The sequence below is a fragment of the Rhinichthys klamathensis genome, unplaced genomic scaffold, assembly GCF_029890125.1.
Source record: "Rhinichthys klamathensis goyatoka isolate OS25496 unplaced genomic scaffold, OSU_Roscu_1.1 h1tg000270l_1, whole genome shotgun sequence".
NCBI lineage: Eukaryota > Metazoa > Chordata > Actinopteri > Cypriniformes > Leuciscidae > Rhinichthys > Rhinichthys klamathensis.
The window spans coordinates 504,840-532,784 of record NW_026606790.1 but is presented as its reverse complement, the minus strand read 5'-3'; the positions used below and the strand labels follow the sequence as shown (position 1 = coordinate 532,784).

The 27,945-nt window shown below is 39.5% G+C and overlaps 1 protein-coding gene across 1 annotated transcript; it reads right to left on the bottom strand.

Moving 5' to 3' along the window:
- Positions 1-5,076: 5,076 nt before the first annotated feature.
- On the bottom strand, positions 5,077-27,512 carry tsc1b (TSC complex subunit 1b). Its single transcript, XM_056268212.1, has 22 exons — positions 27,312-27,512; positions 22,952-23,207; positions 22,730-22,833; positions 19,224-19,376; positions 18,961-19,105; positions 18,610-18,764; positions 17,510-17,583; positions 17,233-17,411; positions 16,873-16,991; positions 15,246-15,411; positions 15,000-15,118; positions 14,638-14,734; positions 14,073-14,168; positions 13,352-13,964; positions 11,746-11,789; positions 10,679-10,845; positions 10,295-10,477; positions 9,914-10,024; positions 9,612-9,734; positions 9,325-9,512; positions 8,998-9,171; positions 5,077-7,338 (listed from the first exon to the last, which is right to left on the bottom strand). The coding sequence occupies exons 2-22, from the start codon at positions 23,058-23,060 to the stop codon at positions 6,750-6,752; spliced, it is 3,708 nt and encodes a 1,235-aa protein (XP_056124187.1). The 5' UTR covers positions 23,061-23,207; positions 27,312-27,512; the 3' UTR covers positions 5,077-6,749.
- Positions 27,513-27,945: the final 433 nt, after the last annotated feature.

Below are 27,945 nucleotides of genomic sequence, written 5' to 3'. Positions count from 1 at the left end.
AATTTGATTATCATAGAAGTTTAACAAGTATGAGATATCACCTACATGTGCAATGCACTGCCATTTGAACATGTTTTTAAGACCAAAACCATGAGCTATGCTCAAAACTTTTTCATTCTGTCCACCAACCATCAAACCCTAAACAGGATTCTGGGATATAATAGACAGCATTGGCATGTTGCAGTTGAATGAGAACATTGGATAGGGACGTGTCTTGATGCTATACCTCCATTTGCTGCATTTTTCAGCTCTCAGATTGAAGGCACACCCTTCAACGTTCACAAATGCACGTTCATCTGGTTGAGTTTCGATGATGGGAATCCTGAGTAAAAACAAAGATAAAAAAGGTGAGAAAAACACAGACATTAGGACCACAAATGCAATAAAACACATTCTCTAAATTCCAACAGATATTGGTGTAACAGATAACATCTCCTCCATTTCCACCACGTCTCTTTGTCGGAATGGAGACTCCAGTAAGGAACAGTGCCAGTGGACTCCAGACGGGCACTCTCTCCCCCCTTGTGTTTGCAATAGGAAAGGAGTGTTATTAATTAAGGATACGAAGCAGATTTTGACAAGGGTTCCCGAGTGGCAAGCGGTGTGGATTCTTGGCGTTGACCTGGCCCAGCGGGGGTAGCAGGCGCGTTTGAGGAAGGGGGTTGGAGGAGGGTTGTGCTGGCTCCATGCTGGCAGCCAGGCCTTCCACGTCTGCGTTGGTGCTTTGAAGTGTCACCTTGAGAGAAGAGCCAGTGGCCGGGTAGTGAAGGGAGCAGGAGCAATGAAAGGAGTGGCACCGCTTGCGTTGCCAGACACGGCGCTTTTAATATTACATGGGCTCCCGTCCATCTCTCTACACATGCTGGATATTGCCTTTTACTTGATTTATTCAGAAAGTGGATCTTTCTCTGCTCCTTTTCATGCTGTGGTTCAAGTTAACACCTGTGCAGGTTTTAGCCAGGCTTCTGCATTTGAGTATGGTGTGTCAGGTTCTCTGTAACTTTCAATGAAAAGACATAAAGTGTCCGTCACAGCAATGCTTTAACAGCAAATTGAATGGTTCAATTAAGATAGGCGGGTCACATCAAGCAATGACAATGTAACGTATCTATATCCTACTTAAAAAATGTCACTGTATGTAAAGGATAATGCTTATTATTACACAGCTAGCCTCATCAGATATAAACACATGGACAATAAATAATGATTTGAGTTTGAGTTAATTTATTGGCTAATCTTACCTGGATATTACCTTTTAAGATTTCGCAGGACTAAAAAAAGTCAGTGACATGTAGCATACAAAACAGTCAGCCTAGCAAAACAAAATAAACACTGCTGATATTATACTGAAGGCCTCTGAATTAATGTTCACTAAAATCGATAACACACGCAAGATTACGCCGGGAGTGTTTTTATAAACCAAGTGAGAGCGAGTAGAGTGGGAGTGTGAAAGTAGCTCTGGTTGCCGCCATTCCAACGATGAATGGCGCTATTGACCAATCAGATGCGAGTATTCCAGAAAGCCGCGTAAAGGTGCAGGTCAAAGAGATAGAGAGAAAAAACAACAACTCCCATAGACCTTATTCACAGCAGCGCCATTTTGGTTTTAACGGGAATGAAAGCGAGGCTGGTAGGGATTGTGGGTTATACTGTTATTTAATGTTTTTGGATTGAAGAAATAGGCTACTACACAAATATTTTTCCAAGTAATTTCAGTGGACCAAAAAAAAAAACCCAGACAATAAAGCTGTGGAAAATTATAAGTCATCTAGGAGCTTTATACTAGCTTTTTACAACGGATGCCATTGAAAACAAGGCAAGTCAAGCCTCGCTTTCATAAATGGCGCTGCTCTGAATAAGGTCTGTGTTTATCTGTGAAGCACCAATGAATTGCAAGCAGGTGTGTGTTGGTCCGCTTGAGGAAATATTTTGCGTAGGCTAGCTAGCCTACTTGTAGATTCCTATGAAAAGATAGGATTTCGCCTGTAACAAAATAACATAGCCTATAGGCCTACTTAAAATATAAAAAGTCAACTTAGTAAATTCTGTCCACATTTGACATTAAAAACGGTGATTGTGGACAATGGCTGCAAAAAAGTATAGAATTGCTGGTGTATTTGAAACAGGAGAAAGGTTTTTTTTTATTTTTTATACAGCGGTCCCAGATCATAAATAGCAGTTTTAACTCGCCTGATTAGTTATGACATCCGCAGCCTTTTATCTCTCCCTCCATCTTGCTTTTTAAACCAGATTAACCCAAATGGGCATCCTTTAATGGCCCCTTTTTTAGAAAAGCCGAAAGAGGATGATAATTAAAATAATTAAACCACTGGGATTGGCTCGCGCATCCCTTGTTCTCTCTCTCTCTTTCCCCTTTTGCTCTTTTCCTTTCTTCTCCTTTTTAAGTTTTGAGTCTACTTGGCTAACAGATTTCAGTGAGGAAAGCACAAACCACCCTCAGTTAATTGAATTTACTCTCATCTCAAAGGTCTAACTAGGCAAGCTTTCCCCCCCTCCTGTGAAACCGGATGTAGAGGTGTGTGTGTGTATGTGTATGTGTCAGCTGTATAAATCTGATTGCAGGGGTGGGGTCAGGGATAAACGCGTTTAAGCGCGCTCATATTCATTCTATTTCTGTGCACTTTGCGTTTAGCTAAACATAAAGCAAAAAGTATCCTCTTTAACGATTATTTATTCATGGACTTTTAAGCTATTAATGAGGACAAATGAAGTCGTTTTTAGGAGTGTCAGTATGAAATATGCTTACCAAAATGATCTTGTTTTGCATTTCTGCTTCAGAATGTGTCCATGTGGAATAAACAAAAACGTTTAAATATAACCGGGATTTTAGGATGCACGATACAACATTAAAATTAGCCTATATTTTATGATTTTTTAATCACACGACGCATCAGTTGCTGGAAAGACAAGGGGGGGGGGGGGGGGGGGAGGGGGGAGGGGGAGGGGGGGGGGGTGCTAATGTTTGGATGTTGCTAATGTTATGCTGCAAAAATAATAATTAATCGTGTTAATTGTAATTAGTTTTGCCTTAACTGGGCTTCTAATTACACCAAGACCTAGATACAATACTGAAAGTATTTCACACATTTTCACAGTTGGATACAGTTATACTTTAATTAGGGTATAACTTTCAAATGCATGAAAAAAAATAAAGATGAGCCCTTGATACCAGGAATCTACATCACTTTCAAGAGAAAACGGAGAAATAATGAAATAAAAATAAGACTCTTTATAGCCCAATCATGACTGCATGGCACTGCTTTAACTCCACGGCTTGCCTCCTCCTGTGTCCTGACAATTTCACTGGGTTGCATTTCAAGTTGGCAAACAGCGAAGAGAAAAATCCCTTTGCTGTGAATACTTAAGATTTATACTTAAAATTTCATACAATCTTTGAAAACATTGAGGAGCAATTTCATATTTGCACTGACATCTAATTTCTCAAGTAGATTCTGAAATCACAAATTGGTATGGATTCCCTCTGCGTCCAATTATTCTGCATCAGTTTCCCTGACCCCTCAGAGTACTGCTAAATTAAACATAAGATTTTTTTTTTTGACTCAGTCATGAAATAGTCCTACATATGCACACGTTTGATAAACTAATCTTACATTCTCAGTTGTAGTAGCTCTCGTTGTGTTTCGCTCTACCACTGAATTTAAACAAGACGCCCAGAGAGGGAATAATTGCACCATATGTGCCATATGTTTAGGTCACTATATCTACATAAAATATAAGCTGTTTGAACTCCATTTGGTTCACAAATATGCTATTTGGACATTTGGCTTAATGGATGAAAATTACTGTTTTTGTAAGTAAACAGAACTTAAATTATGATAAACTGGTGGTCTCCCAGCCAGGCCAAAACTGGATTAGTAAACTGGATGTTATGTAGGCCTACTCAAACCATTTTAAAAGCATGCCAACTGAGGAGACGAGGAGGACCAGCAAGCTAGTAAAAGACCAGGACATCTACTGAATCTTACAGAACTGTATGTTTTTTGTAGGGAAGGGCAAAAATTTGCATGCAATCTATCGTCTGACCTCAAATGAACATGCATGCTAATCTGCAGATATGCTCGCATTGAGCCATCACCCTCAATAGCGTTTCGACTGCACCTGTTGATTGATAGTTGATAATCAAGAGCAACAGTGCCCTCTAGTCGTCGATCACGTGAAGAACTTTGGATGAATATTGCTGATGATTATCTGCTTACTGTTAAGAAATATTTCATTACTCATAGCCTATGGTCATAAAAAAATAAATAGGCCTACAATGAATAAAACTTAGGATTTTTTTTTTTTAAACAAAATAAATTTTTTGTGTCAGTTTGCCAAACTGTTTTATCAGCGTTTTTGACAATAATAATAATATAATAACAATAATACAAATATATGAATTTGTTTTTGAATAAAATGTCTTTCAATACAAAGTCAATAAGTGACTAAAGACGTCAAACCTAAAGACAGACACAAAAAACACCATAAATGTGGTTCAACTCCTGTATGGTGTTCCAAGTCTTCTAAAGCCTGTGTTAGAAAAACGGAGTATTGTTTATTAGGTTTTAAAATTAATGCATTCAAAGCTACTTAAACATGAATTCAAAGTTGCATGCGAACATCCAAACATCCCTTCACCAGGTGCTCGATCAAAAGAAAACGGAGTTGAAATGGAAGTCTATTTCTTCCGGTTGCAAACGTTGTAATTTGTTAAACTTCTTTGGTTCTTTTGCATTTTAACGAATTAAACATTACAATTAAATAACACAATTTGTAACTGAAATGCAATGAAATCCATACATTACGTGTGACTTAAATGTGCCCAAATGCATTTTGTATACCTAAAAAAACAAATGTCAATCGTCTGTCTGTTGTAACATTTCTGAAACAAGCATCGTCCATTTAAATCAGCTTCAAATCATTACAGGCAACAGCCAAGGCAGTGATGTTTCCTTCCCAGCATAGCTTGTAGGCCTAAAATTGCATTACATTTCCATTCCAGACATCAAAGCGAAATTAATAGAGGAGGAAAAATAATCAAGACAACCCCAAATCTGTAGTGCAAAACATTGAAGACGATTTTATTTTTGTCATTCACAGTTAACACAAGCAACTGCTTTAAGAACCTTTTCCTTCCCTCCCACAACAAACCGCCAGAAACTTCATCTCCAGCAAAGGAGCTATTCAAACGTTCCTTTCATTTCACGCTGATTGTACCTTGTATCTTAAGTCATAGTTCCTGCTGTTGGCATTAAAAGAGGATTGTTGTACATGCTCTAGATAGCAAGGCAGAAGGAACAGCAGAGACTTCAAGGGGACAACAGGATTTGGGAACAATTTGAGTATGACTTACCACATCTGCAATTCGTATATGACACTTGACTAGCAACGTAGCCATTTTGTGGAAATTCGGAGATATTTTACACTGTTTTCATCATATAGCTCTCATCGCTACAGTCCACATACTTCCAGCTCGACAAAACTTGAGTCTTGTATTTACCCCCTCAAACTGATATGTGCTAGTATAAGAAATGATGTGCTCGAATAATACAACGAAACCCAGTACATTTAAGCTCTACAAAATACTGTCATTGTCTTATTGAGTATTTGGGACTCAGGAAGCAAAATTAGTAATTATATACTTGAACATCTGCAGAGCGCTAAAGTGAGAGGGAAAAAGACAGATCATCCATACTATTTTCAGTTACCTACTGAGTTCTGAGCGAATGTGATGACTGAGCTTGAGACTGGAAGGTTAGTATCGTCAAAGCGAATGACTTTTATTTAATAGGATAAGGCTTCAAAATGGCCATCTGGATTTTAATTAAGATGTTTTATAGCGATTACAGAAGGATAAGATTCCTAGGTTTAACTAGTAATCTATGGCTGTTGTTCAATGCAATATAACTTTTAAAAGCACTGGTGTGTGACTGGTAATACTTAAAAAGCTAAAAAGGAGGATAGGACAAAAAATAAATAATTTAAAAAATATAAAAACATGTCGAACCTTCCTCTCATTTGGCTGTATCATTTCTTGTATCCAGATTTTTTCGGTAATGAGTAACAACTGACAGTGCAATTTAACCCAGAATCAAGTCTTGGATACAGGCCATCATGTTCCACATACACACACAGACATCACACATACACAGACACATAGTAAAGATCGACATGACTTGAGCTTGACATGTCTAAAAGGTAAAACCTGATGGTTTTAAAGAAACGCTGACTCCTGCTTGGCACAAGACGACCGTCCAACCGACTGACCGGCCCGCCTCCTGGCATCCAAACACACACTTCAGCTCTGTGCGGGTGAGCTGTGAGGGTGTAAGCATTGTACCATTACTACAAATGTATCAACTTATATTGCTTCTCACAGCCTAAATGCAAAGCTTCCACATGCTGCAAGAATTGCTTGGATAAAGGGAGCGGATAAATTAGCAAAAAAAAGAAAAAATAAGAGAAGCAGCGGTGACATTTCTGGTGAACAACGCAGTGGGGTAACTAAAAGACATTGTGTGACCACCTCTATACACGCTGTTTTAGTCCATGCTTTCCAATTATCTAATCTTGGTGAGGGTTTTACTGATTTATTGTCTCCAAATCCTGTTGTCGGCTTGTGGAAATGTGACAGATAACACTGAAAATTGAAAAAGTCTTGCCTTATGCTCTAATAATCTAAATTCGCACATCTCTACCTCCCTCTCTTTCACCATTTCCCCATAACTTTAGCTGTGCTCCTGATGACTTTCGTTATAGTCCATGATCCTTAACGGTTGCTGCCTGGGCCTCTCTGGGCATCGTGAGCCATACGTGTTTCGGTTTTTGGCTCTCTGAGCATCAGGTTGGGTTTCTTTAGCAGATGCGATGAGCGTGAAGCTCTGCGCAGCAGTGGAGATGGGCGTACTCTTTGTTGTCGGCTCCACGCAGAGCTCAGTCTTCAGGCCCTGCGATAGGCCAGTGAGACGTGGAGGCGGGGCTTCATCCTCGTCACACTGACTCTCGCTTTTGTTCCGGAACAGCTCTCTTGCCCGCATACCCAGAAAGCTCTTGGCGCTGGGGTAGGAGCCTACAGTGACTGGGGTGTCAGAAGGGACCATGGGTCCTGGGGGTCCCAGCGGGGAATGAGGACGGTGAAGGGGCGGTTCCACTAGGACAGGTGGGGGAGTGTCTCGATTGCCGTTTACAGAGTTGGCCGGGGAAGGGCTGGCCTTGGGCTGCCCTGGAGATAAAGTGCTGCCATTGCCACGCGGAGACTGAGATGACTTGCCGTCCTCTTTGGTGGCTGTTTTTACTGCGCCGTCCACCACTATGACACTGTGACACCAGAAACAACCAGAAAAAATGTCACAATCTTAATCATTTTATGCAACAACGAGATTGAGGTTTGGGGGGTGGGCCTCAAAAATGCCAGAAAATGCACAATAATCAAGTAACAAAGGCAAGTTATTTGGAAAGAGAATTATTAGATATGCAAGATATAACTATAACATTAAAATAAAATTAATATAGGATGAAAAATAGCACAAAAAAGTGAAAAAATACCTAGCCATTACCCATATATCACGCATATGATTTGCGGATTAATTCTAAAGCTTAACAATCATAGAGTGAAAGTTTGCTATTGCCAGTCTATACATTCAAGCGATTTTAAACCATGCAAGCGCCTCAATTCGGAACATGCGCACTGTTATCGCGAACATCGGATTGATTGCTCTTTCGTGTCTTCTTGCGCCTGAACGGACATACACACACAAAATGATGTCAAAATACTCAAAATAGTCTCAGCAAGAATTCTCTAAAGCCCGGGACACACCAAGCCAACGATCGCCTGTCGGGTAACGTCAGGCCGTTTTTGAGAGTCAGCCGACGTAGTTTTTTTGTTGTGTTCCGCACCATTGGCTCTAGTTGGACGCCGTCTGTTTTTTTTGGGCCAATTCATCATGTAGAATCGCGTTGTGCCGTTGGTGAGAGAGATAACTCAGCTGTTCAGCTTAGTGAATGAGTCAGTGCATGAGAATAATAGCAAAACAGCGAAGTCAAAACGGTACAGATAGAAGGCTGTTCTAATTTTACTTCATCTTACCTGAGTGTTCCTTGGCGAATATTTTAATAATAACATTAGCGAAGTGGAATAAAGAAAGTTATCAGCAGGATCGATATTCAAAACGGTAATCACGCACTGCTTTGTTTACGGTTTGTATATCTGCAGGTCAGTTTCCCTTTTAATGACGAATATATCTGCAGAAATAGTCCGTTGTCGCATTTACACACAGGCGCAGAACGGGCATGCTATCTGACAGTCGGCTGTAGTTCTCTCGTGTGTTCAAGAAAAAGTGCAGCTTTTTTCCCCCGATGCAGGTGACAACACAATCGGCTTTCATCAGCGCTAGTTCTTTGGCGTCGGTTTGGTGTGTCCCTACCTTTAAACACAGTTGTTTATGTATCAAGTGAATGCAAACAGTTGAGAGAAAAAAATCTGATGTGTATCATTATTGTATCCATTTATTAGGTCTTAAAGTGTCAGCAGCCTATTAACACCTGCTGCTGTCTATGTCATTAATATAAATCAAACAACAAAACAGCTTTAACAAAGATTAATCTACCGGTATATGTATATTTTACATTTCTGTACATGGATATACCTGTTAGACTTTACTTTATTTGTAACTTTATTCTATTGCATTTATCTATACTTGTAATTAGAGTATTTGTTCTTATTTTATTACTGACTGTTCACTTGTCTTTTATTAGTTAGGCTAGTAGTTTTAGCTGTGGTATTGAAGTACTTAAGTGTGCTTTTAATAATGAATAGAAAGCAGTTACGTTTGCCAACAATTTTTTGCCAATGGCATATCATAAAATCATACAAACACAGAAGTAGTAGTAGGTTGGACAGGAAAACAATGCAACGTACCTGCTTATATTTGGTTATATTTGGCTAACACTATAGTTTTCAGGTTTTTTCAGTCCTACCTGGGCTCGGTGGAACTGCGGGGCTCAGTGGCGCCCTCTGCCGGTAAGGCTACAGCAGGGGCCGAGGAGCCTTCTGTTTCCAGCCTGCTGTAAAGCTGCAAAAGCTCAGTCTGCAGAGCCAGAGTTACCCGCCTCTGTGCCTGATATCTGCTCTCAGAAGCCTGCAGTTCCCCTCTAAGCCAAGGCGAATAAGAAAAGTTGTCAGACATTGTAAAATGATGGAATAAACAAGAAAGCATATCATATAGAACACAGAGTGGGAGTTTTCAAGAGTTAATAATGTAAAGATAAGTTGTTTGTATGGTATAAACAGCCTTCAGATCATACTTGGCCTGAGCCTTGACATCTTCAAGAAACTTCTTTTGTTCTGCGATCAGATGCTCTTTCTTCGAGATTTGAGTCTCCAGCTCCGCCACTCTCTGCTGAGCAGCATCCAGCTTTTGGCTCTGAAGTAACAGATTCTGCTTAAGACACTCTGTCTCCTTCCCCCAGGACATCTGCAGCATCTGCACCTCCTAAAGGAGAGAAGTGGAGGAAGACGGAGAATATAATGTAAATCTGATTCATGGCAATGATGAAAGAGATGCTGGGTATTTTGTTCTTTTGACTTGTACCTTGCTAGTATCCGGTCCAGCCTGATGCAGCTCCTGAACACACAGTTTATGAGCTTCTCCCAACAGCAACAGCTGCTTATTCAGAAAACTCAACTGCTGTTGAATACTTTCACTCGACGACAACTAAAAAAAAAAGAGAAAAGATGATAGGGGAAAATGATGATGATAATGACACAAACACACTATACCCAAAAAATTAGAGGAACAGTTCACTCCAAAATTAAAAATCGTCATTTACTACAGGAAATACACTAAAACTGTCTCTTTTTGGAGCTCAAGAGACAAGAGGTGATTATTTTTACCTTGACAGTGAGCTGGTTCAGCAGGTGTCCCGTGTGGCACACCTTGTTATTCGCCTTCTGAAGCTCCGCCTCCATCTCACCTATTCGCTTCTGGCATTCTTGTAGCTTACTCTGAGTGGAGCATCACAGATGCATAGTAAATCATCATCCTGTTTCTGAATGTTGTGGCCATCTCTTTTGCTACCATTAAATTAAATAGACTACCATTCAAAAGTTTGGGCTTACTTTTTTAATTTTTTATTATTAAGGTAGGTAGGATACAATAAATTGTTCAAAAGCGACAGAAATCATTTTTTATCAAATATATTTGAAGAAGTCAAATTTGATGCATTTATTTGGGGGGGGGGGGGCACCTGTAACTCTTGGCTATGTTTAAAGCACCTGTAACTCTTGGTTTTTGGTGTAGTAGTCATCCCTGGCCTGCTGTAGTTGGCGAATCTGGCTGTGCAGGCGTGTAACTACAGTCTCTCGGTCGTCCCAAAGCTGCCGGTATCTCTGCTGCTCCACCTGCAGACTTTCTCTCAGAGACAGGATATCCACACTCTGCAGGTTCAGCTGGTCCTTCTGTTGAAACAAACACAGATTTACAAATCAACTGCATTAGTCCCTGCCACCCTCTAGTGGTCAACAAAGGGCAATGTCTGGTGCCACTAAACTAGCCTTGTGAAAAAGAGAACTATTTTAAATCTAATGGCATTAATTCTAACCAATGACTTAAACCGCCGAACGCTTTTTTGAAAGGTCATGGAATTGTGTTTAAGTTACCATGGCGTTGTTCTGCTCCTCGAGCGCGGTAGCATTGATGATGCGCCGAAGCAGACGTCGGTTACGTACAGCATGCTGCTCTCGCTTGTAGCGCTCGTACAGGAGCTGGTTGTGGAGCAGCAGAAGCTGACTGCGCAGTGTCTGCAGCTCGTCCAGAGGAGCAGAACCTGTGCATGAGAAAGAAAGAAAGAAAATTCAGATTTAAGCATTTAAGTAATTAAGACTTTTTTTTTAATTCTGCTTGCAAAAAGCATCTTTGTCCATTGAAGGCCATTTAAAAGTAGCTCTTTTCAAGCATCATATAAATCAGAAATATTGAATTTAAACATTAAATATTAAAATGGATGTTTTACCAGTGCCCTTTTTTTGGGCAGGGTTCTTATATACTCAAAAACATCCTTCAAAAAACCCCCCAAAGTTTTCAGTTACTAACACCATTAAATATAGGTATAGGATAGGTTCAAGATGGGTATATTTGTCACCCATTACTAATTTATTACACAACTAAAAGTGTCCGATAATATGGGTGTTACTAAAATAATGTGTGCATTAATCAGCTTGTCACATGATAATAAAGATGGCCGCCACCATACGGGGTCCACCCTGAGGAGATGAAAATAGTATTTGTCACATTTACCGGTAAGTATAAGTGTACATGCAAGTGTACATTTTAAATATATATGTCTAAAGCACGATTCGAAACTTTAGGTATAAATTGTTTACTTAAAAAATTGTACAGTTTACTCAAAAATGAAAATGTTGTCATTTAGTCAAGTCTTTCTTTCTTTTGTGGAACATAAAATATCTTCTTTCTTTTTTTTTTTACAATGAAATTTAATTGGGTCCAAAACTGTTGAATTACCATTGTTCTTCAAAATATCATACTTCAAACTTTGGAAGCCATGAGGGTGAGTAAATGATGGCAGAATGTTCATTTTCGGTTGTACTATACCTTTAATACTCATTTAAATATGTATCCCCGGCTGAACACAGAATTATTTCTCTGTACTCTGAAAGAACCACTTTTCCACAAGTAGCTGAATGTGTGCTCATGCAATGTTGTTTACCTCCAAAGTGTGTCCAGTCAGCTGACTTGCTTGGCAGGGGCAATCTGAGAGTGATTGCGGAAATGTTGGGGAAAAAAAGGGGAAAAAACACAGGGAATCAACAAGGTCAGTGGCAATGTGAAAATAATTTCGGACACACTGCCTTTCTGGCAGAGCAAGCCTTTTCTCACAGAACCCTCTCTGACCAGAGCCAAAACACCTCAATTATGTGTTTTCGGATATGGCCTGTACAGGCCAGGAGGAGAGAGAGACAGAAAGAGCTCTGATTGTTTTTGGTTAACACAGGCTCTGCTGTTGCGCTGTGGACTGATTTGCGTGGCAGTGGATGTGACACGGGACAAAGCAGACAGTTGTTTCAGTGTGATAGCGAGTTAGTGGGCAAATCTGTAACAAGTCTGATCCAGTTCTTCTTAAAGAGCCTCAGAGCAACACCAGCAGCCCTTTAGCAATTCTTATAGATTGGAAACTAAACTAGATTGTTTTACATTTTCTAAAGAAAACGAGTTATTCGTCATGAGGAGGTTGTTCTAAAAGATTGAAAGCATGTTATACAAATGTTAGGGTGTTCTGGGTTGTTGTTGTTGTTAGCATGTTGCTACATGGCTGTTAAGATGTTCAGGGTGGATGTTTAAGCAGAGTCGAAAATATCGTAATTCCAAGAGTTCCAAGCACATGAATGACCAAGCAAACTCTGAAATCTGAATCAGTGTTACTCAACTCCAGAATTTTACAGTTGAAACACTGATCTATAATATAGAAATGGCAGATGAGAACAAAACTTGAACTGAATTGAGCTGGATGATGACACTCTTGTCTCTGTAGAGCTTCTTTATAGCTGAACTGAACTCGTTTCATAATTAATGAATTTTCCAAAATCGACACTGTTATCAGGACTTCAGACTGCGCCTAAACCGGTCGACCAAAAATATTAATTTGCGAGTGATATTTTTGTTGAGATCAAATACGTGCGAGAGAGAGACTATAAAAGTTACTCAGTCAATAGTAGCCTAATAAAAATCATTTAGTTCAGTTAGAGAACAGACACTACAATTAAAAGTTGAATAACACCACTGTTGCCTTCTGTAGAGTTGCTTATAGCTGAATTGAACTCGTTTCATTATTGATGAACTTTAAAGTCATTGAACTGACTCAACACTGAACTGACTTGCGCTAAATTATGACACTATTGCCTTTTTTTGGAGTTGCTTTACTGAAGAATTTGAATTTGTCTTACATTTGAAGAAGTTTGCATCATTGATTGTTATTTTCCTGTTTATTACTGTGAAGCTGCTTTGAAACAATCTGTATTGTATAAAACATATATAAATATAGCTGATTAGACTTGACTTAACAAATGCCAATGACTTGGGGGTACGAGCTTGCCAGGACCAATTGAAGGTCCCTCTCCAAATAGGCCTTGATTGGCTTTGATTTTGTCATTTCACGTGTTTTGGTTGAATCATGGAAAGTCCGGTTAGGGTTTACAACAGAGACAACATTTGAACATTGATTTGAACTTGCACACTTTTGATAACAAACCAAGATCTTTAACCACACATGACCACAAGCTTGAATTATTGCGAACCGTGAAAGCAAAAGGGCTTACCTCTTTAGCACTTTGTCATGGGCATCACCGCCCTGCTGCACGAGGCGATCCAGCACCTCCAGGGGGGAGGCAGACACAACCCCCTCCACACACTCCTCCTCCCCTTGCTTGCTCAAATCACCTCTCTGGAACCTCTCAAAGGCTACTCGCTGCACAATCTCTGTGGTCTTCCTCCCTACGAAGAGAGAGGCCGCCCGAGGCAGGGCCATGTCAAACAGAGCCTCGTACGGCAGGGGTGGCGGTTTGCACGGGCTAGGGGAGCAGAGGCCGTATTTCAGGGCCTCGTCCTCCGGTGCGGAAGAGCTCCGATGGAGTTGGCTGTGCGTTGGGTGTTCGATGGGCATGAACACTGGCTGGAAAGACCAGGGATGCTCCTGGGATGGGCCTCTACTCACTCTGCCTCTGTCCCCGGGTGTGATCTCAGCCTTGTCAGGTGTTGAGATGGCGTTGTGAGGGTCTCTAATCAAGCCGCAGAGGATAGAAGAGGGCAGGGGTTTCTCTTGTGTGCCGGTCAGGGTCTCCGTGGTGTTGAAAAACGGAGAGTCAAAGCCACGAAGGCCAGCTAAATCTTGCTTCTCCTCGGTTAACTTCAGAAGCTCCTCTGTGATGGCAGCTGACAGGATGGGAGACAGACATTTTTTTTTGTTTAATGGATTAGTTTGTCTGTTGGGAAAGGACACAACTGTGGAAGTGTGAGTGTGAAAGAAACACAAATTCATACCATCCTCCCGCTCTTTCTCGATCCTCATTTGTTCTTGCTCCTTCATGTACACGGAGAGCTCGGTCAGGGTCATTGGCATGTTCTCACCTCTGCCATCTGAGTCAGATAAAAGACTCGGTCTCTTAATAATGACACATCTAAAGGCCCATCATTCACAACAAGAATGATAACTATAACAATAACTATATTAGCATCCACACTAACGCACGATAGCCACACAATGCCACTTTAAAAGCTCAATCTCCTTAAAGTTGGGTGGATTCTGATTGGCTGTCAATCAGCTGGAAAAAAAAATAATTCTGAAAGTGTTTCCAACGATATAATTTTTCTGTGTTTTGTTAGAGTTGTGGTGTGGACTCAAAGAATTCCAATGATTGTTAAAAAGTTATAGTTATCGTATACCGTCCTTGATGTGAACGACCCATAACACTTACATTTTGCGCTCAGCACTTTAAAATGTTAATCATGCTAAAGGTTAAATAAATAGTTCTACTAACTCTTTAAAGAAAATCAAACCTTTACTTCAATGTTAGTTATGATAAAACAATTCTTACTCGTAACATACCTCTGTGATTGATCGTTTCAGGTCCAATTTTCTCAAGCTCTCTGACTGGCTCCTGTCTGACCAAGACGGGTTTGGTGTGGTCTAAAGGTCTACCGTCCTATGAAGCACATAAAAGTTAAAAGAGCTTGTAGTGAAACAAGCAAAATGATCTCAGAGCAGACTTGAAGTTGTTTTAACAAGGGAAGGTATAGGAAGTCTTAAAGGGAACGGTTCACTCAAAAATTTAAATTCTGTCTTCAACGAAGAACGTTTCAGCTATTTTTGACAAAAACAATTTTCTAAATATCTTTTAGTATTCTGCAGAGGATCTCATTAAGGAAATACTACAGATTTGCACAAAAGTTCATCCTCTACAAAAGTACCTTGCATGGTGGGCTAGCGGTACTGCGTGGCAGAGACACAGGGGGAAACTCATCGGAGAAGCTGGGAGGAGGTGAGGCGGCCGCAGGGGTGCTGGATGATGGGGTGACTTTGCCACCCGCTGCAGGAAAGGTGACAAGACCAAATTCATACTAGTGCTAGAGGAAATGAACACCCTGATGTGCCTACCTGTGCCAACATTCAAAATATCAAAGTTGTTTGCGGACAAGCAAAGACAATATAGTCACCGGGTGTGCTGTAGAGGCGGCTCGATAGGTAAGAGGCACTCTGGGACAGTTCCGGGTTCGGTGACATCCCACGGGAGGAAGGGGGTGTGGCCATGCCACAGTGGGAGGAGGGGCTCCAGAGGGAATCCTTTACACCATATGTTGCATTAAATTCACAGCTGGAGTTCTATAAATAAACAAGCACACACAAAATAAGTCCCTTGACTGCTTCTTCAGAGGGTAAGATTTAAGAAAAATAATATTTTATTCAGCAAAGACACATTAAATTAGTCGCAAAAGTGACAGCGATAACTTTTACATTGTTACAACACCTTACTATTTTAAGTAAATATTGTTCTTTTGAACTTTTTATTCATCAAAGTCAACCAGAAAAAAATGCATCCCAGTTTCCACAAAAATACTAGGAAAATAAGGAAAGTTTCTTGAGCAACATATCAGCATACTAGAATGATTTCTAAAGGATTCTGTAACACTGAAGACTGGAGTAATGGCTGCTGAAAATTCAGCTGTCATCAGAGGAATACATTTATTTAAATTGAAATAATATTTCACAATCTTACTGTTTCCACAGTAGTTTGTGCAACCTTGGTGAGCACTCTTTCAAAAACATAAAAAACAAAAACTTACCAACCCAAACCTTTTTAACAGTAGTGTTTACACATAGACATTTCACCAAATGTAAACTTTTGCCAGCAGTTTCACAATGTGTTTGCATCATATACCATAATGCTTGTAAAAGTGTAGTAAAGTAAAAAGGGAAGCACATATTGGTTATATTGGCCAATATTGCATATTTTTATCAGCCAATATTGTATATTTAAATGTTTCTGTCTATTTTAAGATTTAAAACAAGATCTAGCACTAACTTAAAGTGATATATTTGCATTTACCTCTGCAAAAGTACTATATTTTAAAAAGCACCTTCCCTTTGAGAGCACAAAAACATTGTCTGATAGTGATCTGACTGCCAATCTCAGTGTTAAAATAGCCATTATCTGCATCCCCTATCAGTGCCCCACTAATAGAATGTATCAAATCACAACATAATTGTGATCACATAGCCTAATCTTGAATTGTGAGAAATTTGAACCATGATCACACCAAAAAACATTAACATATGACCAAATGTCAATAGCTATGAGCCTCACTAGAACACAAACACAATGCTGTTTGTTTTCCATCAGCAGAGCGTTCAGAATAAAAGTCCTGATAGTGGGAGGTGACAGGCCAGGAGAAAGAGCTCTTGCGTCATTCACATTGTCAAGACAACCGTTTCTGCGTCAGCTAAGAGATGGCATGTTTCTCTCTTTTTAAAGCCCTGCACACCCACCGGAATGACTCAACACCTCTCCCCTCCTTTCCTCTCAGCTCCTCAGACTGCCTGGAGAACAAGGAGATGATTCATGGTGGGAGAGGGGGAAGCTCTGGTGTGCAACGGGAAGGGAGGGGTTCAGGGATGGGTGATTTATGGACAACAGCTGACAAGCTGACAAACAACAAGAGGGAGGAGGGAAGCAGATGCCAATTCCTGCACTGGATCAGTTTATTTGCACATTTTATAAGCAGAGCATTGATTCCTTGGATTCAAACAGGTAGTTCCACCTCACACCATTGGTTGTGCTCTTACCTGCCGACGGGTTCCAGTGGGGCTGCGATAGGGGGGCTGATTCCCTGAGAAAGAGGACAGGGCCAAGGGAGGGACGACAGGCTGACGAGGGGTGGAGTAATGAGCTGAGGAAGAACTTCCTGGAAAGGGACAGAAAAATGATGTCCACAAAAAACATCCTGTCACTGCTAGAAAAGCAGAGTTTGCCTGAAAATAGACTGTGACTGAATTAGAATTAGAATTAGAGTCATTTTTTACCGCCACGTGAGCAGCACCAGAGGAATAATTAACTTTTAAAATATCCTCATATGACCCCCTTTAAGTGCTATATTCCAGTATGCAAAGTTTGAGTAAGTAATTCAGACAGGACGAGGGTGTTACCGTAGCTACTGTGGAAGTCACCGTAAGGGCTGGCAGTGCAATCAGCCGGACGTTGTTGTAGATGAGCACAGAAATGCTCAGGCATGCTGGCATAGCCCTCTTCACAGTACGCCTCCTTCGGATCCAGAGAGACTTTGGCACACTCTATAACTATATCGTGGATCTCGAATCTCTTCCACCTGTACAGAAAAAAAGAGAGCAAATGAAGGATAAACGTTGACTGTGACATTCGTGGTTTATGCAATTAAATAAGTGACATGATTCAGTATTGCCTCACCGGCTGGGGTCTAGTTCATGGTCCTTGGTTCCGGTCACTAACTCAGGGTGTATTCTGACATGTTCAAGCATGGGCTGAAACACATACAAAGGCATAAATACAAAATAAACATGACTAATTATATTTGACTGAAATGACACAATCACTATTAGCAATCACGGCATAAGTCAATTTAAGGTACTTTTTGTCATTTTTGGACATTTACTGGTTATTGATGCAGCAATATTAAAATTCAGACATAAACTACCATTCAAAAGTTTTTTTAATAAATGAATACTTCTTAATACTGTCATGAATGCATTAAATTAATCAAAAATCACAGTAAAGGCATTTATAATGTTTCGAAATATTTCTATTTCAAATCAATGCTGTTCTTTTAAACTTTCTATTCATCAAAGATGAATACAAAAATATTCCACAAAAATAATAATTAGCAGCACAATTGTTTTCAACATTGATAACAAGAAATGTTTCTTTAGCACCAAATAAGCATATTAGAATGATTTCTGAAGGATCCTGTGACACTGTAATAACATTTTTAAATATTACTGTTTTTACTGTATTTTTGATCTAATAAACGCAGTTCTGGTTAGCATAAGAGACTTCTTTCAAAACCATTTAAAAAAAGTACCACTCCAAACTTTTGAACGATAGTGTATACCAATAATTATTTTCATGTTTTGGCAAATAACTGATAAATGGTTGATCAAATTCTATACAATTTGTCTAATATATATTAAAAATAAAACCGTAAACACTAAAATCAATAATAGTTTTAAATGCTACAAGTGAATTTAGGCAGCACAATATTATAGTATACAGTATAAAACATGGATATTCATTTTGAGATTTGCTGAGGATTATTTTTAACAGTGGTTTATATAAGCAAATTATCAACTGATAATATTAACCGATAACCAATATATTACTCATGTATCCTAGATCCTTACTCATATCCATACTAGGAACTTTGTCACTTCTACTTTTATTGTACTGAACAGAAAGTAAAGGAAAACGAGGATGAGCAAACAATGATGGAATGTCCTTACATCTTATGTATTTGGAAAACCTCCTGGGAAACTATATGACTAACAGCTCACCTTGACCACCTCCTCAAAAGTGTCCATGTTTTCCTTCATGCTGTAATGGGAGCGCAGGTAAGACACAAAATTGCAGGGGTACATCCCATACAGCCGGTGGAAGAGCGAGTAGACACTTGCGTGCAGGTGGATGAGATAAACCTCCGGTATGTGTCCTGTCAACAGAGATTGATCATACAGCTAGTTAACCATCATTTTGTCTGTTACTTTAAAGAGGCCTCATAATATTTTCTGGATTTCTGTGGGAGACTAAACTGATCCAGAGACTTTTAATGAATAATAATACATACCTCAAAGGTAAAAATATTGCATAACAGAGTCATACAGTATTTGAATGTTAGTATCTCTTACCTGGGTTTCTCAGATTCCAGGAAGCCAGACGGCCAAAGATATCAAAAAACTCATAGAGATGGTGCTTGCCAGCTTGAGGAATCATGGGTAATAGTGTAATGAGCACCAGGACTCCAGTTATTAGAACCACAACATCTGTGTCTGTCTGTAACACACGAATTATCGTATATATATAAATATATATATATAGTGCATGTTACAAAACAACCAGGCACTTGATACCAAGAGGCATATCTGAAAGATCTTTAACATTATGAGCTTACCTTGAGGCATTTGAGGAGAGATAGCAGCAGCGGATAGCGAGCGATCTTGTGGATCCAAGACGGCTGCTTACGGACAACGTGACCCAGTAGAGTGAGAGTGGGCAGGCGACAGGGGGCTTTAGCCATGCATTCATTCATTTTATCAAAAAGGTGCTGAGAAACAGACAACACAGCCAAGTCACATTACAGGCCAGACCGTAACCGTTAATAATGTTGTTCTCTGCCCTAGACATTTATTATTATTATTAAATATAAATGAAATAAAATACAAATACTCAGAGGAGATTAATTGATGCTGGTTAGATGAAAAGCTTCTTTCGTTTGTTCATATTTCACAGGTGTTTATTTAGATTAGGCTTATATAATTACGAACAACCCATATCCTTATAGTATGTGCTCACTGATATATTTATTGTGATATAAAAAAAAACTTTTTTAAACCTGCAGTCCGCAGCTTTTCCTCTTTGTCGCCATCTCTGTTTGAAATCTGCAATTGCAGTCATTCGCGGAATTATCAACTTTACGTGAGTTGTACTTCAACACCCTCGACATGGCACAGCGCAGATGAACAATGTTTGAGGAGAGTGTGAGGCTGTCAGTCACCGCGCCGGTGTGGATACTGGCATTCAGAATCACAGATTATTGTTTTTGGAAGTATGACCAACATAATAATTTTCACCGGAAAATGTCATCTGAACTAGTAAGAAACACCCACTTTTGTTCTGGTTCTGACATTGCAGTAAAATGGCACTTATAATCGCAATCGCTTATAAGTTATCATATCACGAAAAACCATGCAAATTAAACTTTGTTCTCAAATTGTTAATGTTAACAACGTCAGGATTGCGTGACTACATGTAATGTCCTTCCGATATGTATCCTTGTTTTCGCATGGGTCCGGTTGCAGTCTCTCTTTTTCTGTAGCCACTCCGAAGTCCGAACGAAGTCTTTTGCATTTTACAGCGGGTGAATCTGTTGTCACTGGTGATTGTCGTTTGAACCTTTCTGGATCCGCCATCAAATTGATAAGTTTAATTATATCAAGTGCTGTGAGAAAAGGCTATAAATCTCCACCTCCAACATCCTCACACGCAATATAGCTTATACTAGCCGAGACTCCTTCTTTATGTGTACAGATGTGACGTAATGACGCAAAGACAAGCTCGAATTTCCCGCGGAAATCCACCAGAACCACTGGAATTAAAAACATTATTACAAGCTGACCGCTTTGAATCGAGCTAAGGCAAGCAGATAGCGTTGAACACTGGCTGGTTATGTATTTTCTCAAATATGTATTTTGGATATTTTTTAACCCCAAAAAAGCTACGGACTGCAGCTTTAACCAGATGACTTGAATAAAGATATTTGGAAACAATCATTCTAGAATGATTGGGTGATTTTTTTAGGGCAGGGCATCTGCAGAAAAAATATCAATAATTTTAAAAAGCTATAATTTTTTTACTCTGGAGACTAATGGTTGAATTTGGGAAAAACATGAAAATTGTGGGTGTTCTCAAACCTCTTTTCAGTGATATTATATTATAATACATTTTAACTGTGCTCAAGCTACAACTTGTCATTTTTAATGCATGTCCATTAATAATTCTTTGCATGAAATAATTGTTTCTTTTGATTTTTTTTTCTTTTCTATACTATAGTATGACATCAAAGCTGCTCTGGGGCTTGTCAAGAACTATAACGATTTTTTCTATAAGGTAAGTCAAAATATAGTTACAAAAATGTATTTTCTATAACATATTTTTTCGTTTCAAAGATCTGGGGCCCTGTAGCATGATGGTAGTTGAACAAACTCAGGGTTACGGAATTAGACAAAACCAAACCAATCCAATCATGTTTTGTTGGTACCATGACGCTGATCATCAACTTTCTCTGTCAACTCAGGCTTTGATCCTGAGACCATGGAGGGTGTGCACATGAAAGTGTGACATCAGTAGCAAAAAGCCAATCGCATGCCTTGAAACATGCAATTCACTTCAGAGTCAGTGAGATTCAATTTACCCTTCTGCTGAAGATTAAGATATTGAAGAATACAAAGTATACAAATGCATTTATACAGCAAGAACATATCTTGCTGTATCAGTGCAAGTGAAAGTTAGTAGTAGAACATTATATGTATACAGAGACTTAAACATGTACGCTCACATGTAGTCATTTTTTAAGCTTTATCTATTGATTTCAAATCTTATTTATTTGACATATTAACGGTATATTTTTATATTCATTTAGACTAAATGCTTAAATGTGCTCTATGGAACTTTTAGCGGCCTCTAGTGGTGATGTTTCAGATTGCAACCAAATTTTACAAGAGCGCTCGTGCTCGAACTCATAGACAATACCGTCTATTACGCAAATATCTCGGCGAATACAAGACGGATTCGGCGAGCACCGAGCTCGTTGGGACCATCTAGTCGAGCTGAAAAGAACCATATAAGTTCCATAGTTTTTGGTGGTGTTTTTTGCGGAGATATTAGCAGAAAACCGTCGGGCGCGCTGCAAAATTGCGGACGCCGGTGACGTCACGATCTCAGAAGAAAATCGCTCGTATCTCTGGAACGCAAAGACCCAGAGTGCTCAAATTCGGGGGAGGAGGTCCCAGGGGAACCCTTGCCCGAAAGCTAGAGTGGCGGGCCTCGGGGATGCCCCCTACCGGATCGCCGTTCGCTGGGACCCCCGATTTCGAACGGCTATAACTCGGGGAGTCGGGCGAGTTGGACCTCGGGGGTGGGCTCGTTCAAAAGGCCCCGTCCAGCACTACGAACGATTAGAGTCTTGGGAATATTGATCAAAGATTGACAGAGATATAAGCCGAAAAACGTGCGCCTTTAACCGGACGTAACTCCCTGACCGTCTACAATAGACTGTATATAAGAAGAGAGGCTCGGGAGCGCGCATGCACGTCACATCCGTTGGATTTCGCGGTAAATCCGACCCGGAGACTTCACATAGAAATAGGAATACTAGCTTTCAGAGGTAATAGCAAAACTCGACAAGTGGATCATTTTAATGTGTGATTACAACACCTTCACACACAGGCAATAAAAAAAAGGATTCATTTTAGTAGAAAAGTTACATAGAGCACCTTTAATAATTGTTAGACAAAAATTTGCTCATATGTAATGGATTAGGGTTAGAATAGATATACAAATAATATATAAATCATATAAAATAATTATAATAAATAATCATCACTAAAAGCCAGACAATTGTGTAGTTACCTATAATTTGGAGCAAGAGAAACTTGATTTTTGTGATTTTTATAGTGAAAATTTGTTAAAAATGCTTTTTTTTTAATATATAGTACAACTGTAAAATAACAATACTAAAATTGATGACGAACTTTCTACAATTTTAAAGTTTGAACCATGGAGCTTTTCTTTGGCAGAAAAGCCCATGGAACATGGATTTAAATTGAGTGTGAAACATTAAAAGGAACCAGAAAAAAAAAACTCATGGTGAAAAAGAGATATCCGTGAGCAGTCATTCACCTTATCGTGTGGCTCCCTCACTGAGGACAGGATGTGCACTGCCTGGGCGGAGTTGGTCTCCAGGAAATAATCCACCAAGCCGTTCAGCAGCACGGACCCTCGATCTGCAAAACATGAATCCACACTGACTGTCAGTCATGCAATAAAACTAGAATATTAGAATATGAATCATGCAGAAAATATCAAGAAGTTTGAAAATTCAACTTTCAAACTTGGCTGGACCTGTGCTGAGGTGTTCATTGATAAGGCCCTTGATCTCATCCAGCTGGCGGAGGTCAGAGGTCTCCAGCAGAGGAAGCAGGTCTCCTATGCTGAGCTGTTCCCTGGACATGATGGTATGGAGGGTTCGGAGGCGGGTGTCTCTGAAACAGTCAAGGGAGAGGGGAAGGACTTTCAGACGTCACTCTCACAGCGTCCCGTGTCCTGTCCAGCCTGGAAGGGTTCCAGGGCCGCCCGTCGATACAGTCTCCAGGCACACCTGCAAGAGACATTTGAGGGCTTACATCACTTCACTTGTCTAGAAGTGCCGGTCTCGATGAAATATTCATGAGAACATTTTGTAGTTTCTGCCTTTAAGTAAAGGGGTCATGAATTGAGAAATCACATTTTCCTTGATCTTTTGTCATGTAAGAGGTTATTGCATATAGATAAATATAAACATATCATTAGAGTCTGTCCGTGAACATTCGAGAGCAGGTTGACTGTCTGCAACCGTAGTTAGACGCATAAAAATCTATATCTGCTATAAACTTGATGATGATTTGCTAAACTAACACAATACAACAAGACTAAGGCGTTAGCTAACACGACATTAAAAAGTTACCATGGTAAAACATTAAAAAGTACAATAGTAAAAACCTTTAATATTGAGTTAAAAACACATAACACAAACCAACACATTCTCACCAGTGAAAGGTTATCCCATTTCTTCGGGAACTTAAATCTCGGCGGTTTCACAACCAGAAGCAGCGTAATGTTGTGGCATCATTGATTCTTACTGTGAGTGATGACACACACACTGACACACGCTCCGAATGTGAGCGGTCGAATGTGGCATCTACGTATACAGTACATATATATGGGTCATTGTACTATTAACATATCCTGTAAGTTTCAGAACTCAAAACTTCCTTGTTAGTTCAAAAACAGCTTTTACTGAAACCAAGCTGCCCAAACGACTCGTTTTGGATGTCACATTATGACGTAATAGTGCAATGAAAGACCGCCTCTGCAGAAGATGATCAACGCCTACTTCTACATCATTGCCTCTTTAGCCCCGCCCAACGTAATGACGGCAATTGACGCCTCTCGCGGTTCAAACAAACCGGGCTGGGCAACCGCATTCGTCATTACGTTGTGCGTCAAGTTCAAGGGTTACTCTTTTGGCGTTAGTCGATGCGTACGGCCGTCTGCCGGAAGAAGCTAGTTATTTTAGTCGATAAAGTTTTAAATATGGATATTTTTCTTACACTAATGCATCGTTTCACTTCAGAAGGCCTTTATTAACCCACGGAGACACGTGGAGCACTTTTATCATGAATAGATGCACTTTGATGGACTTCCAAAGACATACAGCCATTCACTGCCATTATGAAGCTTGGAAGAGCCAGGACATTTAACTCAGATTGTATTCGTATGAAAGAAGAAGAATGGATTCAGGGTGAGTAAATCATGGGCTAATTTTCATTTTTGGGTGAACTATCCCTTTAAAATATATTTGCCACAACCAAGATGTATAAAGCCTATGTAATACACTGTTTTGACATTGTTGGCAAATGTTTCAACTATGTAACAAGATTTTTTCAATTATTTTTTTAACATTAATACTTAATAGTGTATTGTTGACCACTATATCACTACTAAAAGAGGTTTGAGTCCCCTTTAAAGTTTAGGTACAAGTCAATGGACAGACTTTTTTTTTGTTTTGGTTCAATTTGCACACTGAATATGGCTTGGAGCTCTTAATTTTGAACTCTCAAAGTGCACCAGATTGATGAATTTAACCTAAAAATGTAGGCTACAAAATTTTCTTTCAATAAAGGCTAGGGGTCCTGATGTCCACCCACCAGTTTCACAAAATCCTGTGGGAAACACTGAGAGGGCCAAAAACAGGAAACTAGCTTATTGCTTATAAATTAAGATGTTTTTTAACATTATAAGTGGACCTCAGAGAAAATTAAACTTAGAAAAAAAAAACGAGTTCATGACCCCTTTAAGTAAACTTTTCAATTAAGAGTGAGAAAAAAACACTGCAACACGTGCGAACGTTCACAGAGATTTATGATGTACCATTATAAAGAGTACTACTTGATCTCATTAACATCCAACTGTGATAATGTGGGTGGGAAGTTTCAGGCAAGTAAACAACAGATTATGAATCCGAAGCATACAAGATTCACATGTTGCGACCTGTTCTTGCACAAACATGACAAAAAGTCAGCAGTTGTCACACCAGCCTGACAACATCAGGTCAACGAGAACAAGCTGAAGTCAAAGAAAATTCACGAGACCAGAGAATTGTGACATGACTCAATGGCCTGATAAGAATAGACTACATCCTACAAGAACACTGTATAATGTTATGCACTCGCAACACACTATTTTGACGATGAGCAGTGAAGTTGAACTATGCCTGGAGTGATAGAGCAGCATATTCAGGAATAATCAGCAAGAAATTGCTTTTGCTCGCATGCTGGGCCAGTGGCTCAAAATGTTACATGTACAGCCGACATTTTCACAGGCTTCACCCATCATAAACAGCTTTATAAGCAATACATTTACACATCTGTACACAAAAGGAAAAAGAAAAAATAATTATAGAAATTTGTGGATGGATCATGGATCTAGATATTTTAAAAAGCTGATTTTTCAGCATCATTACTCCAGTCTTCAGTGTCACGTGATCCTTCAGAAAAGTATTCTAATATGCTGATTTGGTCCTCAAAAAAACATTTTCTTATATCAATGTTGAAAACAGTTGTGATGCTTAATATTTTCAATCTGAACAGCATTTATTTGAAATGGAAATCTTTTGTAACATTATAAATGTCTTTACTGTCACTTTTGATCGATTTAATGCATCCTTAATAAATAAAAGTATTATTACTACAAATCTTACTGACCCCCAAAGTTTAGAATGGTAAATCAGCACAGTTTACAAGAATGGTGTACAATACATAACAGAAATAAATGATTGTTAGTATGAACGTAAATGATATGAAAATGTATAATAGTTGGCAATGCTACAATGCAAGACTAGTAAAAGTTCCAGTTCTAGTAACAGATCCATTAACTGGCTCGAACAACACTAGCCATGATGCTTAAAGGCAGACTATCAGGACATCTTGCCCATATAATAGCGATTTTTCTTTGTATTTGACAACATACAACATCATACAACATACTTGCTGGAGACCATTCCAATTATCCACCAAACAAACAGCTGTTATAAAACACAAAGCACTGCTCTAAGCATAACTTTGTGCCAGATGACAACCATCTAGGGAAGGGTGATGGCAAGCTGACCCCTCAATGGAAATACAAAGAAGTTCATTGATTAACGTCATGATCGTATCCCACAAAATAAGAGCATGCATCACACTGAGGAGGAAAAAACACTAATAAGATGAAGTTCTGGACGACCTCATCGCGAACTGTGGCTGCGCCTGCCAATTGGAAAACAGGCCTGTTAACAGCACAAAGAAGCTTTATATGCCACGTTTAGGGCCACATAAACAAATTCCTTAAAGAGGTTGTGTACAAGCGCTGTCATGAAGACTTCTTGCTTAACTGAGTTTTGGGTCTCAAATCTCTCAGTTTCAGTTTACACATCCTTACAGAGGTAGAGAAACGCGTTTTCTGCAAGTGACCAGACTGCATTGTTTTAAAAATAAAATTTAAAACAAAAGAAAAGAAAATAGATAAAATTATATAGATAGATAGATAGAAAAGACATGAGAGTCATAGTGCAAATGATGCCAATTTGCAGTAATCATAAAATAAAATAAGGCAATAGCTTGAAACTGCATTTCATGATTCGCCTGCAAAAGGATCTGTTTAAAAGCAAACGCGCAACAAATCTCACAACATAGCCAATGTCTGTATTTTAACCTATGCATGGTGCAAAATAAAAATAAAGTGCAAACATGTGCAGATGTGGAGATGGATGTTGTGTTTTAGGCTGCATGCACTGACAGCAGCTCTGTGTTGAAATGACCACTAGCGTAAACAGCGCGCGAGAACAATGGCCAGAATCTGCGGGACTGTCTCCATAAATGCGCCAGCAAATGTAACATACCCCCATGCATGTCAACTTCCCCCTTAAACTCGTGCATATGCATGTGGAGATTTGTTGCGATTCATTTCGAAACTGTAACAATCAATGAGGACTATTATTTCACTGGCAGTCCCAATCAAGAGAGCCTTATTTTCGACAAGCTTAGTGCAAACCAGAAATAACGCCTGAAAGACTCTATAATGCACGTAAAATTCTGAGGAGCGAGCAAATCTAACATTTAGACTGTCACTGCGTATGATGTAAAAATATCACCACAAAAAAACATCGTATAATAAACCTGTTTACCTGTTAGAGCAACTGCACTCCACAGGGCGCCGCCATCTTGAACACCTCACAACCCCTCCCTGCGCGGTCCCCATCCGCAACTGTGTAGGAGAAATAATCCCCGAGCGCTCAAAAACACGCCTGTATCTGGAGGCAGAACATTGTTGTATGACGTGAATATTCTCAGAAATGACCAGCAGGCATACTTTATAAATACAGTGAATTGTGGTGGGAGTAAGACTCATGTATGAAAGTTTTAGAGAATCCTGCAGCTAGGCCCTAAGTTGTTTTTCTGAAGGGTGGAGGGATGCAGCGCTCTGTAATGCGGTTTTCGCGTGACTCAGGTGGCGAGCGGAGACGCTGAATCGGACCAGCAGTATAAACTATTTACATTTAAAATATACTTAAAAAACATACATACATACATACATACATACATACATAAGAGTGAAGAAAAAGAAAGTAAACTAGCTTAAAATCTAAATATAGGCTAAATTTTTTTTTTTTTAAGTAGGCCTATAGGCTACCATGCTACTGTTTCCTAAATATAGGCCTAAACATTAAACAATAAATACATTAATACATAAGGGTGAGGAAAACAAAATAAACTAGGCTACCTTAAAATCCAAATAGGCCTATAATAACTATTTAAGTG